This window comes from Sipha flava, unplaced genomic scaffold (assembly GCF_003268045.1).
Source record: "Sipha flava isolate LNK unplaced genomic scaffold, YSA_version1 50315_pilon_pilon, whole genome shotgun sequence".
Taxonomy (NCBI): Eukaryota; Metazoa; Arthropoda; class Insecta; order Hemiptera; family Aphididae; genus Sipha; species Sipha flava.
Genome location: NW_020273384.1, coordinates 13,183 through 31,273, shown reverse-complemented (window position 1 = coordinate 31,273; position 18,091 = coordinate 13,183). Strand labels below are relative to the sequence as shown.

The window sequence follows — 18,091 nt, the reverse complement described above, 5'->3', positions numbered from 1 at the left end:
TTCAGGATGTAACCGTCATTTCCGATAAGAAAGTAGATGATAAATTAATATCTCCATCCACAGATATACATCTATCTGAAAAACCTAAATCCGAATCCACTGAAATTCCTTCATCTGAAGATAAAAGTGAAACGATAAACTTTAAAGAAAAATCCGATAAAATATATGACAAGATAACATCCGACAAATCAGATATTAAATCCGAAATAACAGATATGACCACAGATCACTTACCAACCTCACAATTCCCCGAAAGTGTTATAAAAGATGTAACTGAATCTGAAGAGTCTGGTTTAATTTTAGACCAGAGTTTTAGTAAATTTATGAGTGTTGAATCGGCTACATTTGGTGATTTTGAGTTTGAGCAAAGTTTGGATGAAGCAAAGAATGTTGATAATTTTTCTTTCAGCGAATTTAAGGATACAGATAGAAAATCTATTTCTTATGATTTCCAGGTGGTTATAGATAATTCTGAGAGTAATATGAATAATAAATTTAAAGATGTTTCTGATAATTTTTTACTTGATTTCACAAGTGAAACTCACCACAGTTTACCAGTGAATATTTCCAATTTGTCATCTAGTAAAATGCACTCTATTGATAGCAATATGAAAGACAAAAGTGAAATTAAAAAGTCGTATGGTATACGAAAAACTGAGATTACAAAATCAGGTTTTGTATCTTCTATGAAAAATAATGATTCTGGAACTACCAGTGATAAGAGCTTTAAAAGAGTGTCTTCCAAATCTGAAACAAGTGGGGTCATTCTTAATTCTTCGTTGCGATCTAATTCATCTTCAGTCTCCAAATTCCAATCATTATCTAATAAATCAAATGTTTCAAGACCTCAGACTACTAAAACTAGTCGCTCCTCAATCGAATCGAAGACATTATTACAAAATAATTATGTTTCCCATCAAATAAAGAATCTTGGTACAAAACCTAATAATATGAAATCGAAAAATATTTTAAGATCAAAATTTGATGCTGAATCAAAAGATGTTCGAACATTTAATTCTTCTAAAAAAATATCACGAAATACTTTATCATCTTCAACAACTACCTTCGACAATGCGAAAAGTGAATATAAATCTACAAGTGTATCTCAAAGTCAATCTACTAGTCAATCATTTACAAAAACTTCAAGCATTCGACATGGATCAAATATAGAAAATAAAAACAGTCAATTGTTTCGTGGAAGTTATAAATCAATAACTTCATCAAAGTTATCAAATCCTACAAAAATATTAAAAGAATCATCCGTAAAATTAATTAGCTCTACAACTAATAATAAATCTGTTTCTTCTGAAAAATCTTACACCAAAGTAGATTCTAAATCTTTAGTGAGTAATACTTTAATATCAAATAAACATTCTTTTACATCACAAGAAAAAAGTTCTAAAAAGGATCATAAACCATTGACCATGAATCAAACACCAAATAAAAAGTCAATGGTTCCAGAAATGGAAAAGCATCGAAAAACAAATGTTAATGAAATATTAAAAAAAAAACAAGTTTCAGATATACCTGAATCCACTTCCAAACCTAGACTCAAAAGTTATATGTTATCTACTGAATCAAGAAATTTAAAACTGAAAGCAACTTCTCACACACAAAATAAATCATCAGCTATTTCTACAAACTATCAGCGAGAGCGAGTAGTATCCGATACTAAAAAGAAACTACCAACTTCCCCATCAAGAATACCGATAAAAGATAATTCAAGTATATCAGTCAAAACAAATTTGTCACTTTTAAACACAAAATCTATACGATCATCATCAGTGCCTGATCCAAGAATACTGAGTGCACCATCACAAAGAAGTGGATTTGATTTTACGTCTTCACCAAGAAAATTAAGTCCTACATCTTTACCAGCAAGTCCAGCTCACAGATGTTTTAAGGCGGATAAAAAAATTAGTTCAGTTTTAATTACATCAGAAGTATTTTCGAGCTCTTCAGATCGCGCGTCATCAGTAGAATTAGTATATGAACAGCCTACACGTTCTCCTAGTTCATCAATGTCCGAACAACAACCTACTTCTATAACTGAATCAGTATCATTAGAAGACGACGAAACGACTCATTCTTCGAACTCAGACACCAATCGAGATTCCGAGGTATATACTATTTTTTTTCCTTCAAAATGTATCAAAAAGTTTACATATTTTGAAATTCTGAAATTTATAATCAACAAAATATGTATAATTTTTTAAATAGAAAATATTTATGCTTTATCTTCCGCGACAATTTTAAAATTAAACACGTGTAATTTCAGTTTAGACAAATATTTTAAAAGTACCTTAAGACTACATTTTATACATTTACTATTAATTTTTTATACTTTAACATTTTTTAGATCTATAGATACATAATAATAAAAAAAAAGCTACATTGATACTCCGTACCAATTTTAAACCATAATATTGTTTTTAATTTAGCATTCATATTGATATTTGAAATTTTATACATAAACATTTCAAGTAAAAACATACATTAAAGATCATTCTAAAAATATGAGTGCTGTAGAAAAGAAAAAGTAAAATTTGCCAAGGTTAAACATTTGCTTTAATAAAAATATTATTGGCTTAAAAAATATTCTAAAACAATCTACCTATACAATTACAATTGGCACTCATATATATACAAGTGTTTTGTATAGTCTATAATTTTAGAAACCGGATCAGACTGAAAATTTTTACTAAGAATCAAAATCGGAACGAACCGATTACTAATTTTTTGTCAAACCAGACCGGACTTAAAATTTAAAATAATTTGTTAGAGTGAACCAAAACCGTATCATCGGTCCAAACAAACGAGTTTCTGACTATAATAGTTTATAAACCGGACTGGACCTATTTCAATTTTTTTTTTCTACCTTACCGAACAAAAAATATAATATAATTTGATTTAGCGGAAAAAACAAATCAAACTAAAAAAAATTCAAATAGTGAAAGTTTTGAATTATACCACTAAAGTGGTAATTGGTATAGAATTAATCTATTCGCAGATACAAGACTGTACAAAATTAATGATATGTAGTACACAGAAAGGTAAATACTTCTATTCATAATTATAATTATATCAGTGCGTGCGGCACGGCAGCTGTATACAGCCCTTCCATGTCGCCCGCAACTTAAGGAGAATAATTGCAACTATTGTTCTTAAAAATATTCTCAATAATAATTATTAATAGATACCATGAACAGGATTAAAATGTATACCTACTAAGTTCACGAAACAACGGCACAGCGATAAAATATTAACAATATACGTGTTATTAATTCTATAAATAATATCTTTAAAAGTAAAATTATTATTCAATGCATTTTAAACGAGTTGGGACCAACTGGTCTAAACCAAACCGATTATTTATATTTTAAAATCTGGACCAAACTGAAATTATTATAGTTTAAACCAGATAACCGTGATGGCCGTGTAAATAGTTCAAGTTTCGTCGAAATTTATATTTCATAAAATGTTTTCGTAATATTTCCTAAGTGCTAAAATTATTACGAATACTTCTAATATTAATACGTATTTAGAGTCTAAATTTGATTATTACTATTTAGTGACTTTATATTTAATTATGTATGTACAAACAAAATCCGTGTGACTATACACAACAAGACAGTTTAAATTTAAATTTTCACAAATGGTTAAGCTTTGGCTGGGAAGATTTAAGTATTAATAGTTGGATTCTTAATAAAAACAAAATTATTTGCTGTTTAAATACATACTACGGTGAAATGTTGTCATTTTTTTCATCAAGATTTGGTACCTTAAAAAATCTAAAATTCTCTACACTAAATAATAAAATCATAGTAAACGTACTAAAGTATTAAATCCCAAACTCCATTACCAATCCAAAGTGTAGGCCTGGTAGGCCCGGGCCTCTTATGTTTTCAAATAGTTATTATTAATATTTTTTTACATCATTATTATTTACTTTTTAGTATTTTTAAATATTATTAAAAAGTCAAACAGGATGAATTGTTTTACATTATATTATATATAACATTTATATATTTATATTTTATATACATTTATATTATATGATCATTTTTTTTAATTATATTTGAAAATTATATAAAAAGTTAACGAAAAAAAAAAAATGTGTACCTATATAAATTAAAATGATTATAACTGGGTCTGTCCTACATTTTAATGGACACGGTACAGTGCTAATTCTATCTTAAGAGTAGATCTACGAATGACAAACATTCAATCATCATGTGCTTTACCAACATTATTTAAATTACAACCACTTGACAATCAAATCTTAAACAACAAAATAATTTTAAATGTGCATTAATATTTAATGAACATGAATAATCAAAAACTATAAGTTTATAGCAGTATACTACGTATAACTATCAAAATAATGTATATAAATATCACGGTATGAGAATTAAACTATGGGGTTTTAAAAAATAAATGAAGTAATTAGTATTGGCTAGTAACCTTGGTTAAAATAGTTATTCTTCTTATTATATACTAAAAATACAACTTGAATTTGTGTCCGGGCATATATTGAGTATTTATTTAAGCCTATAAATATAAGTTTAACACATTTGTGAAAGAGAATTTCTTTATTAATCTAATATTCATTTTCGGTATAAAATATAAATATTAGGTTAACTTGAATGATCTTTGTATTTAATTATACAAATATTAATTTTTTTTTATATAATTATGACAACTTTGTACATATTATGTGAATGTAAACTTATTTATATTATCTTAGGAATAAAATTACAAGTATAATTAGAAGATAATATAATAAATAGTAAAGGCTTATACGACAAATATTTAACAGATAATAATAAAAATACCATTCTCGCTTTAATCAAAATCTAAAAAATATTGTTTAAATGTGGTAAAGCTTTAAAATCTCTATTTAGAATTTCACAAGAATTTCTAAATCTTAACTCATTTAATTAATGGGTGCATTATTTCCACAGATAAATACAAACATTTTTGATTCATCAATAAATTGGAATTTAGCTTTGAGAAAATCATACCAATTTTCAGTAATAGATATTATGTCAGAAGAAAGTAAAAACAACGTACCTCAAATCGCAATAACAGCATATGAATTCAACGAAGATGATATTGAAGTTACAAATTTATTTAACGCAACACATGAGAAAAATATGAATACATACGAGCCACGATCAGTCTCTCCAAATATTACCAAACAAAAATCAAAAATTATACTAAAATCTCCTATTACAAACAGTTTATCAAAGTCCCTTTCACCAGTTTTGTCAGATTTCAATAATCTTACAGATACTGAAGTTATATCGGATTCAGATGATGAAAAATACTACATACGATCTCCAAATCTTAGCCCAGGTCTAATAAATTATTTTATTTTAACAGATGTCGAAGATTTAAGTGAAGATGAAGAACACGAAAAAAAACAGTAAGGTTAATGAAGAACATACAGATACGGAAAATTTTACTGGTGATAAGGAAATATTCAACGAAATGGGACAAACAGAAAAATATTTAGAATCGGCATCTTATTTTCAACAGCCGCATAAAGAAATTATATTTCATTCAAAAGATGGAAATGTGCGTTCATTGACTCCAACGGAAGAATCTAATCCAATTTGGCTTAAAACTCCAAATGAAGAAGTCAAAGGTTTTGATTCCGAGGAAGAAATTATAACAGCTGATGAATGTGGAGAACAAGAATCATATTTAAAAAATAATAATACTTACTATCATGATATAGATGTAGGTGTTGTGGACTCAGTAGAATCTATTAAACACGAACAATGCAAACATAAATATAGAAATCGTTTATTAGTAACAAAAAAAAAAATGTAATGCAAGAATCAGAATTTGGTAAAAAACGATTTCGTCATAAGAATCGTAGTAATTCAGAAATTATAGAAAGTTCAGAAAAACCTCCAGAAGAATTTAAAAAAAATATATTATCAAAGTACACATCCGAACCTACTTTAAACAAAATAAAGATTCCAAAACAAAATCAAAATATTGAACAAAACAGAATTAAACATCAAAAAACTAATAATAAATTTGTTATACACGATAACAAAAATGATATCAGTATATCTATTGATTTTGAAAGCAATAACTCTGTATTATTAAACGTCGGTAGGCATTTCGGAAATCTATCAATGCGATGGTGTAACAATGAAATCATGACAGGTAGGGCTGTATTAAATTATAATAATCTGAATATTTTAGAGCCGTTAGAACCAGGATATATTATAAGGAGTAGCTTATATGATTCAAAACGGCAGTTTGAAGTAGATTTATTCACTTATGGAACAATGAAAATCCTACAAAATAGATATTTTACTTACATAACAGTATATAATTTTGTCCAACCCGTAAATATAGTACAATTATATATTAACAGACCATTTCAAACTCAAATTAATATGTCAAAAAATCCATTGGTAAAAATGTATTCCCTTAAAGATAAATGTACAAGTATAGAAAGATTATACCCTTCACCTGTAACACGTCTCTCGGCATTCAAGATATTTAATCAAAAAGTATCAGAAAAAAAACCAGGAACAAAAGCATATTAAGGTTGATACACAAAATCATGTTTCGAATGTAATTAATATTTTTGAAAGTATGAGCGGTAGTCCTAAATTGAGACGAAAATTCAATTTCAAAAAGTTATCTAAATCAAATAATGACTTAAAGAAAAGTTTTTTTAAATCAAAAACCTAATTGTATGTGTATTCAAACAAACATCCTAATCGGTAAATACAGACCATAATTATTATTATTAAATTATGAAAAAGGTGATGGTCTAAATTAACAGCCAAATCAATTATCTGTAAGCCATGAAATAAAATAAAATATTAAAAATATAAATTTTACTTATTAACTAATTATTAACACTAACTTGTATTAAATTATTTAGTACTCAAACTATATATATATTTAACAGCTAAACCACTAACATAATTAAATACTTTAACTACTTTCTTTTAATTTGTTGTAAATATTATTAATATTTTTAATTATATTATAGGAGATGAAGTCAATCATACCAAACAACAAAATGCAAAGTCTATAAATAATTCTGGTGAGTTCTTATTGATGAAATAATATTTAAAAATAAATTCAGTGAACCATAGAAGTTTTAACGAAAACTGTTTAAAATATAATTTATTTCCAAGTAAAAATAACAAGATACCAATTCCCTGCTTTGCTCATTGTAATAGTTATTTATTCAAATAGCTTTTTTTTAGAAAAAAGTTAACGCTTAGATATAAATTTGAATTATATAATATTGTGCACTAATAAGTTTTGTTATACGTTTATTTGACATTATACAACATAATAAAATGTTGTATGACATTTAGATAATAAACTAAATTACTAACAATAAATAATTTCACAATAGATAAATATATATTATTTAATCAAATGTATAGCACTACAATTTAAGATAATACGATATACTCGTATACTTTTATAAATATAAATTATAAATATTAAATATGTATGTATAGTTTGATGTGTGGTATTTGATTATGTAAATAATTTAATTAGAATAACATGACTTATAGATTATTTTTCAAACGAAATTTTCGGCAACAACAGGTCATCAGATGATTTTGACAATATTTTACTCAATAGAGCAATAAACCGCAGTAGAGAGGAGCTTGCAAAATTAGTAAAAGCCATAGAAATTTTGGAAGATAAAGTAGAAATGCAAGAAAATCTTATATTAACATGCAATTTGAATAAGAAAAAATCAGAATCAGAAAACTTAATAAATGATGTAAATAGCTTGGATCAGCTTCAAAAAACTATTTATCAACTATTAAATGATGTCCAAGATCAAGAAGATCAAATACGTAATTCACTAGATAGTATTAAACAAACAATTAATTATCATGAATTTTCAAAAACACCTAATAAAGATGAAAATCAAGAAACACCAGGGCCTAGTTTTCGTAGTAATTTTAATACAGCAAGTTTACCGTATCGATGGTGGAATAGATCAATGCCTTGTCTACCTTTATCAGAACGTCATGTATATTTATCTGGTTCACAAAACTCGTTACACGAATCTTTTCAAGTATGTTACTTTACTCCGAAAAAGAAAAAATCAATATCAAACGATCATAATTCTGGTTACTGTATATGGCTACCACATGATAACACAGGTGAGGAGTATTGTTTTGAAGTGTTAAACTGGATTTATTTATAACAAAATGCTACTAACTGCTATTTCCTTTTATTCCTTTAAAATTCCTACCATTAAAAAGAAAAATATAAAAATTAAAGTAAGGACGTTAATTTTTAATTTATGAATAAATATTTTGAGAAAGAATCGTTTTCAGAAAACGATCGTACTCAAATAAGACCATTAATGGTAAGAACTCCATCAGAGAACACTGTACCCGATGACTATGAACATTTAGATGAATGGAAACCAGTCGATTATTCAAAAATATCTCCAGATACTGTACAAGAAAAATTAAAAACCATGTTAAGTGATCCTGGTAACCATGATGAAACTTTAACTAATATTCTTATTGATATGTTAATTGAACAAGAAACAGCAAAATTAGCAGCTTCTGGAGAGTTATCTTCTGGGTCTTCTGATTCAGATCCTCGTGAAACTCAAGATGTTGAAACACTGTCAGATTCTTCTTCGCCAGTTCCTATAATATCTTCACCAACATTTCGTAGAAATGGTGTCGGTGGTTCTCAAAGATTGTCAAATAACCAAAGACCTACACTCAGAGAAATTCACAAATACGATAGCGAATCAGATAATGATAATGAATATATAGTAACTGAGCCTCAAGAGAAATCACCGGGTAGAAAAGTCACATTTCGATTAGAATCGGAAGATGATGAAATTTTTTACCCAGGACAAAGTGACAGTGACGATGATTTAGAAGTCTGCAATGTACCTCCATCAGTTCTAAATCAAACAAATGATATCGAAGATATGACGTTTAAAATAGATACAGATGTTGCAGAAAAAACTTTAAAAAGAGTAGAGAGAAGATTTGAACGCATAGCCTCAGAAACATTAGAAGATAGTCCAATTGCTAAGCAAGCTGTAGAGGGAGAATATCATAGAATTATTTCCCAATTATCAAATGAAGAAGTCGATGTTGCAAATCAAATTTGGGATGGAGCTGGTAAATTAAAATGCATTTAGAAGTTAAATATAAAAATAACGCTTCTTTTATACTAACAACAGTAAAAAAAAAAAAAAAAAATAATATATTATACATATTTATCAATTGGTAATTTTATATACATATTCAAAAACACAGAATACAAAATCTTTCTAGGTTCCAAATCGAATGTATTTTATAATATTATAATTATTTCAAAATATAACAAATATACAAATATACCAACGTATAACAAAACAAAATGGTATCACTTTAGAATTAAGAATAACTCGTCAATGATATATCTACAATATTTTTTTTAATTAAAATTTTAATCCATATAACATAAAAATATCCCAGAACTTGATCTTTTTGGCGAGTTTGTGATAGTTAGTTAACCCATGTAAATAATAAATAATCTATATTCTAATCCTGTATTTTGTTTGTATGTATTTGTGTGTACAGAGCGCAGCCCAGAATTAACAACTAACGCCAACAACATAGTACTTCAAAATTCCGTAGATAAAATCCCACCTATACCGAATCCTAGACATTCCATTGAGAGTAGTATTACATCTTCTATAGATGAAGATGATATTGACTATTCAACAAAAAAACAATTTTGGGAAGAAATAGCTAAAACTAATCAACCGCCTTTACCTAAACCTAGATATAGTATTTCATTACCAATACAAAGCTCAGAACAATCTGTAATGAAAAATTCTTCGTTGGAACTAATTGAAAACTCATTCAGTGCTTCTGATAATGCAGAAATACCTGAAATGATTAAAAAATCAATGACAAGTAATCAAACTACAAAAAACCTTGTAGTTTCTGAATTAACTTGCCAAAAATCTGAATCACTTAATAAACATCCACATACTCCATTATTAGAAGAAAAAAATAGCAAAGAAATTAAACGATTAGATTCTGAAACCGAGTATATTAATAAATACGGAGAAGAGTCATTAGCCTTTGAAAATGAAGGTTACCAAGAAGATGTTTTTGAAGATAAATTACCATCTAAAAAAGAATATTCTCGGAGTTCAAATAAAATAAAATTAGATCCAAAAACTAGATCAATGTCATTACCATCTCATCAAGTTCAACCCATTTCTTCCAAAGAGTATTTTCAGCAAATTAAACCACAAATGGAAGGCATACAAATGGAACAAGAATCTTCACCAGAGCATAAATCTTTAAAGAACACAACACATCAACAATCACCAAGCCAAGAAGATCTTATCAATCGTCAAATTCACAAGCACATATTTTCAAATGAATTAGACGAGCAAATAGATTCATTAATACCTGAAGAAAAATACTTAGATTTAAAAGGTGAAAAAAGTGTTTCAATAAATTCATTGCAAAATACGTTATCAGATAAAATATCCTGTAGTACAAGTGAAAAATCACTTACGAAAACAGAATCTGCTGAGTCATATGTCCTTGATGATTTCCTAGAGGAAAAGATAAACAAAGTTATTTCAAAACAATCGAAAGAAAAAAATTCCTCAAGTCTAACCCAAGATCAAATAGATGAAATCCCTTCAGATACCTATTCTTTAGCTGAGGAAAAAGAAAAATCAACTATACTTTCTGAATCGATTGATTCTTCAATGATAGATGATGAATTACACAATGAAAACTATAATGCGTCAGTTAATGAAAATGAAAAAGGTGCTTGTTCACCAAATTTGCGAGATCATATTATTCATACTCCAGAAGAACATATCCCAGACACAATATGGGAAGTCACCCAGTTAGGAACAGATGAACAGGAATTAGAAAACATTGAAATTAAGGATCAGTGTTTATTTCAACAAAATTATATAGAAAAAGTGAATTCTTTAGAATCCTTAAAAACCACTGAAAAAGAAATTACCAGAGAACTAGCTAGAAGTGTAGCTGAACAGTTAATTAATGAAATTGAAATTGAACTAACAAAACGTCATGATGTTTTAGCTAATTTACATCATTTGATGATGTCTCCAGACCAATTTAAACAACTAGAAAATAGTGGATATTTGGACATGGAAGGAGAAGATTTAAAATTAAAAATAATGGAATCAGTGTTAGCTAAAAAAATCTAGAGACCAATTGAAAAATATATCAAAACATGATACAATTACTTCAAGTATTGAAATTACTGACGAAGACTTAAAAAAGTAGTGGTTTTGAAATAGAATATGATACCACATTATCCAAAACACGTTTACTTGATCATAGTATACCAGAATACAATTTCAATAAATCTGAAAAATATTACTCAACAACCAATTCAAATTCTAATGAATTTGAAAAATCTTCGCGCGATGAAAAAGAGGAATATTTCAAAGTAGCTGAGGATAATTTGATAGTTGAAACTTATATAAAGGAACAACAAAATGAAAATAAAACACGAAAAGAATCTCAAAAAAAAGATATGCTTTCAAACGGACAAGTTGAACATCAATCAAAACACGATAAGTTTTACCAAGATACTAAAACTGATGTTTTTGAAAAAAATGATTATAAAAGAAAATGATCAAAAAATCGAAACCCAAGAATTTGGATCACATTTTAATTCTAAAGATGATAGTAACATTCATGATGTTATTTATTCTAACGAAATACTAGAAACTAAAAAATGGATCTATATTCAATGAAGGTATTACAAAATATGATAGTCATGAAACTCACAATAAAGATACATTCGTAGTTGAAAATAAACAAAATAAAAATGGAAAAAATACATATGTCGAAACAAATGAAAAACACTTTGATACTTGTAGTAAAGATTTTAAAGATGAGCTTATAAAGAAAGAACAATACTTTGAACAAAAAACGGATGGTGGTTTAGAAATATGTGGTATAGAAAAAGAACAATATCGAGAAAAGTCTTGCATTATTAAGGAAACCGTAGATAATTATAAAAATGAAATAACATTAATAAAAGACTCCGAGCCAGGTTCATCAAAATCATTGACAAAACAATTAAGTGCAGAATCATTCCCTTCGAAAGATAATTCCGTTCATTCGCCTACTTCACCATCATCATCTTCTATTGATATTCGAGAGGAAAAACATGTAAATTTTGACACTGTCATCTTAAGAAAACCTAATTCGACTAACACCAATAAGCTAACAACAAAAAGACCAGCGGATTCAAGCTCAAGTGAAAGTCATTATCATTCGTTTGACCACACGTCATCTAGTAGACCATGTTCATCAGATGTGGACGGCCTTTTAGCTGGTTCTTCGGAATATGAATCTGCTATTTCTGTACCATCAAATGAGTATCATACAGCAATTAGCTCGTTGAGCTCAAGAGAATCAATGAAATCGCTAGATTCAGAAAGTTCAGGAAATCTTGCATCAGTTGAAAATAGTGAAGCATCTGAAACACTCGTTGCATCAACTGGTGATTTAGATTTTGATCAAGAAGGAACCAACTCTATTTTAGAAGATGAAGATAAAATAGAGCCATATGAACAAGAAATACCAATGCATATCATTAGAGGTGAATCCTTACCAATTATAGCAGAATTAACCGAAATGAAGTACAATAGCATGTATAAAACACAACCATTTTCTCAGCCAACGATTAACAGTGAAAAAAACATACAAAAAATGAAAAGATCACATGAAATGACTTTTCATCCGATTCCAAAACACATAACTAGTGACAGTTTATCAGACTCATCATCTCATGAAGAAAAATTATTTTCAAGTGAAGATGCAAGTATGAGTATATCAAGTACTGAAGGCCAAGCAATACAAACTGTCGTTGAAGCAATTAATGGATTTCCGGAATCTGGAACATGCAGCTTGAGTTTAAGCGAAGAAAACACTAAATCTGTAGAAACACTAACTACCCGAAATGGATACGGACAAAATAACGATCAGTGTAATGTAACAATTATATCATCTACAGTAACAAATGGTAAACATCAGAATGTATGTACACAAATGACTACAAAATCTGAGGAACCACAAAAAAAAAGGACATCGAAGAAATAGTAGTTCAATTAATAAAATAGTGGTTGAAGAATTAGATATCACCGATAAAAAAGATCCGTCCAAAGAATGTACACTTCCTACACAACATTTAGAATATAATCAAGATATTTCTAATCAATCAAATGTTAATAACACATTATCAAAAGAAATATATATTTCTGATTTAGAAACTAAAATATCTACAGAACATGATAAATATGATCACGAAATACACGGAAGTCAATTATCTGACAAACATAGTTTTGAACACATCGATGATATTGCCGAAGCGGATGCAGCTTTTCAAATGGTTCCGCATGTATCACCAGCAATACCTAATTCATTACCCCCTACAATACCGGAAGATCCATTTTCAGAAGACGAAGATGATTTAAAAGATGATTCTATTGATGTTGTTCCTAATATTATGATAACAGAGCACATGGCTCCATTAGTTGATCGAGGTTTTCACTATCCGGACTTAGATCTAGAAGCCAAGGAGCTAGAAATAAAATCGTCTACTCCACAAACGCCTGCATCGATAAGTAGTAAAAATTCATCAGACACAGATCAAGGTAGAGAATATATAATAAACGAAGATTATGATCCACATGAAGAACCTTCTTGGACCGGGGAGGATCATACGGTTCTTGAAAATGTTGAAGAAACAGAAGAAAAAGAATCAGTTTCCATGAGCGAATCATTCGAACTAATAGATAATATTGAAGAAAAACTAGACAACTCTGAAGATGAATTCGTAGTAATTGAAGAAATAGCAAGAGAAGCTAAAGAAGAAGATTCTGAAGGAAAAGCAATAACTATTGAAGGAAAAATAATAAAAAATCATAAAATTGTAAGTAACATTGATTCATCCACGCATGAATCAGAGTCAGAAAGTCCAGATTCAAAAGGGCGATTTGAATTAGAATATACTAATCAAAAATGGGTAGAACTACAATTTGAAGACGATAACACTATAAATGAAGTATATGGGTATAATATAGAATATGAAAGACCTCCGCTTGAAGATATTAAAGAAGAAGATACTGATGATTTGCAAAGTAGTAAAGTAGGAAGTATGGGCAGTCAAGTCAGTCATTCAATCGATAGTATTGGCAGCATGAAAGAATCATTTAGCAGTACTCCTGAAAGTAAAAAGTACCTAGGAAAATCATTAGAAAATGATAATATATCAGTGAATTCCCTACAAGAATTTGAAAGGTTAGAGCAATTAATAAGAATAGAATCAATGAAAGCTAAATCTTCAGGTTCTTTAGCATCTACTACTAGTTCTTCAAACAGTAAAAAAGATGATTTGTCCTTAGCTTCTCTCAAAGATTTTGAAACAATTGAAGCGGCTTGTTTTAAAACTGAGTTGATAGAAAATAAAGCCTTAGCTACTGAAAGATCATTAACTGGAGAAGATAATACGTTTAAAATAAATGAAATTATTAGAGAAGCTGAAATAAACCTAGAACAAAACGATGATAATTCTGAAAAACATAAATCAGAAGATGACAATTTGACTAGCACTGAGTCTTTAGATTTAAAGACAATTGTTACTGACATGAAAGTATCAACTTCTCTTGAACAAATGTCGTGTACAAGTTTTGTTGAAGGAAAACAACATGATTACGATGACTGTATGAACTCAAGTGTTTCAAGTCGTGGATTTAGTAGTCCAATTATGGATGATCATTCAAAAGAATCTTCATACAGAAACAGTTTGATTTTAGGCAGTAATGATTCTCTAGGCCCAATAAGTTCAACATCAACAAATGCTACCTATCATTGTGAAACTGGATCAAACATGTCTTCTAGTTTCACAAGTGGTGGTTCAAATACAATGGTGTCTAGTATGGAAGGACTTGATAAAACAGGAGGAAAACATGATTGGTTTGATGAACACGAAACTTTTGAGTCACATAAAAAGGAAACAGATGGAACGGAATTTACTCACAAGCTTATAAGATTGCCAGCTGAAATTCATAAAATAACAGCTAGAGGACCTGATAAAGAAAAAATAATAGAAAATTATGTTGAACAATTTTCATCTGGTGAATTTCAAGAAGAAATGGAACATACAGATGAGCGTGGGAACGTATTTGTTACAAGAATTGTACAAAAAACGAATGGTTTTTGATTCTGAAGAATCAGCAAGTAAAGGTGTTTCTGAAGATGAATTGAACAAATGTTTAAGAAAACTTTCTAAGGATGAACCAGATGGATTTGAAATCAGTAAGAAAACTTCAACACAGATTGCAGGTATTACGTGTATTAGATTTGTGATATAGACCATTTCCATCTGAACATAAACTCATTCTATTTTTCTCTATATTATTCCCATTATACTTTATTAGCTTAGATAGTTATAACCATTGCATGCTAATAAAACAAACTTAAAATATCATTAGGACACTAATGATAACCTGCTTAATATTGTATAGAACTAATATGATTAAAAAATCTAACAAATACTCATATCTTGGTAAAAAATAATATGTACTTAAATATGTTTTAGGATCATCTGAAGATACACAAGCACCTTCAACATCTAATGAAAAAAAAGGTAAATAATTTTAATTCATCAAGATTGCATGTATTATAATCATCAAGAGATATGAGTTAAAGAAAAAAAGAAAATTCAGTTAGCACTATAATAAAATTAAAATTCAGTAATAATTCCTATGTTTAGTTATAACTGCTTTTAAGTAACAATCTTTAGACATAAAATCTATATTACGTTAACAATATAAAATATATTATAACAGATACTTATTGTATGATTAACATTATATAATAAATACTAATATTATTTATAAAATTTAAGGAAGTAAGTATTAGATATTCAATTAAAACAATTAGGTTTAGTATATTAGTAGTAATACTTTTAGAAGCTTTTTTGTGGTGATTGGTAGAATTGCAAGTGGCTGCACCAAAACCGGAATTGAAATGTGAAATTAGTATGGACGACGATACAGAAATAGACCTACGCGAGCATGATTGGCGCTTTCAACATCAAATAAATACTGGTTAATAATTAAAATACTCAATAATACAATATATATACATACATATATATATATATATATATATATATATATTTTTATATATATATACTTTTTTTTTTTAATTTATTTATACACCGTGTGATCACGATAAGTGGGAACACTCAATAACCATGTACAGGCTTCATATATTTCAATTCTGCTTTTTTGGCTAATTAATAAACATAATTATACGCCTTTTCAAATAAATAGACTATTTTTTATAACAGTAAATTTTGCGCATACGTACATTAACTTTTTTTAATGGCCTGACATATTTTCAACACAAATTATTATTTTTTGTATATTTTAAATGAATTTTAGTGTTTTAAATAAAACATTAACTGTCACAAAAATAGTCTAATTATTTGAAAAGATGTATAATTATGTTTATTAGTTAGTTAAAAAAAAAAATTGATATTTTCACATGTTTAGAGTTAAAATGAAAAACATCTTTTAGATTTAGAGATTAACCTTTGGCTTATATTTTCCCAAAAATCAGTTAATTTCAACATGTTATTCAAATTTAATAAATTATAACAAATTATTAAAAACTATAAGTTAAGTATAAATAATTTTTGTTTTAGAAACTGATGACATAACAAAGCCAAGTACATCTGGATGGTATGTATTATTGACTATTATTAACAAATAATGATAGCTTTAAAAATATAAATTATTTATAAAATTATAATTTAAAAAGTTTAACTTGAAATACCAATATCACAATAAGACGAAACAGGCACAGAGCTTGTTAGGATTTATTTTTAACAGTTATTACATATCATCAGATTTCACTATAATCAATGAATGCATAAATTTATTGTACCTATGTAATACATATTAAATATATACCTATACAATGCAAATTTTTTTTTCACAGGACTGGAAAATCAAAACCTAAAGAAAATGTATCCGAACTATGAATAGTGAAAAATAATTTTAAATTATATACAAACACTATTTATTATTAGATAATTTTATTAAAATGTGAAAAATTTTTAGTAGGTCAATTTGAAAAAAAAATGTAAATGGAAACCTACATTCCAATGAATATATTTGAATACATGTAATGTACCTACTTATAATGCTAATGAATAGGTAATTTAAAATATTTATCAACCTACCTATTTAGAAATACCATCAGATTTAATTTTAAAATTTATATTATGTAGGTGCATGTATTCATAAATACACTGTACGTACCACATACTTCTGAATATTTATTTTTAAAATTATGAATTATAATTTAGAAAATTAATATGTATTTGAATGTTTCATATGATATTGAAATTAACCATTTTTAATTTATGGTACATATTGCTTAACATTTATTTCTTGTCTTAAAAATATTTTACTATACCTACATCTAGAAATTAGTTTCTATATATAAATTTAATATATGTATATAGAAATATATACTTACTAATATTAATATTTATCCCATTATTGTAACTTACTATTGATATTTTTATTTTGACTACAAAATAATTTATTGTTACCTATTACCTAATTGTCATATTGTATAAAATTTACTTTTTAAATAAAATTACAGCCCATTGCAATTAAATGAATAGGCAAAAACATATTGTTATTGTATCTATAGGCTGTGCGTTATTTTTGATGAATGAATACGATGCTTTTAATAATCATTAATTGTGTTTGTTTATTTTGGTCTCATTACACATACAATAACTACAACTTGATAAAATGAAAACATACTTGCCTGATTATCAGTTGACAAATAGCTTTTTTTGAAGTGAAATTTCTATACGCGCGCTGGGAGTAAATTTTCAAGGTCGCGACACAGGAACGCAACGAAAATTCATCGTTTTATACTAATACATACCCCAATATTTGGACTTTAATGATGCCCATGATTCAGCCCATAGAGTAAGTATTATTAATTATTACTTTCTGCAG

At 27.7% G+C, this 18,091-nt stretch overlaps 1 protein-coding gene across 1 annotated transcript; it reads left to right on the top strand.

Moving 5' to 3' along the window:
• Positions 1–6: 6 nt before the first annotated feature.
• Positions 7–17,172, top strand: LOC112690426. The gene is given in 16 exon segments (XM_025564436.1): positions 7–2,120; positions 4,965–5,420; positions 5,422–5,823; positions 5,826–6,183; positions 7,028–7,081; positions 9,606–11,221; positions 11,223–11,303; positions 11,305–11,649; positions 11,651–11,770; positions 11,772–13,118; positions 13,120–15,246; positions 15,248–15,386; positions 15,643–15,690; positions 16,040–16,153; positions 16,756–16,792; positions 17,052–17,172. Coding segments are annotated over 16 exon segments (9,192 nt in total). The 5' UTR covers positions 7–215; the 3' UTR covers positions 17,095–17,172.
• Positions 17,173–18,091: the final 919 nt, after the last annotated feature.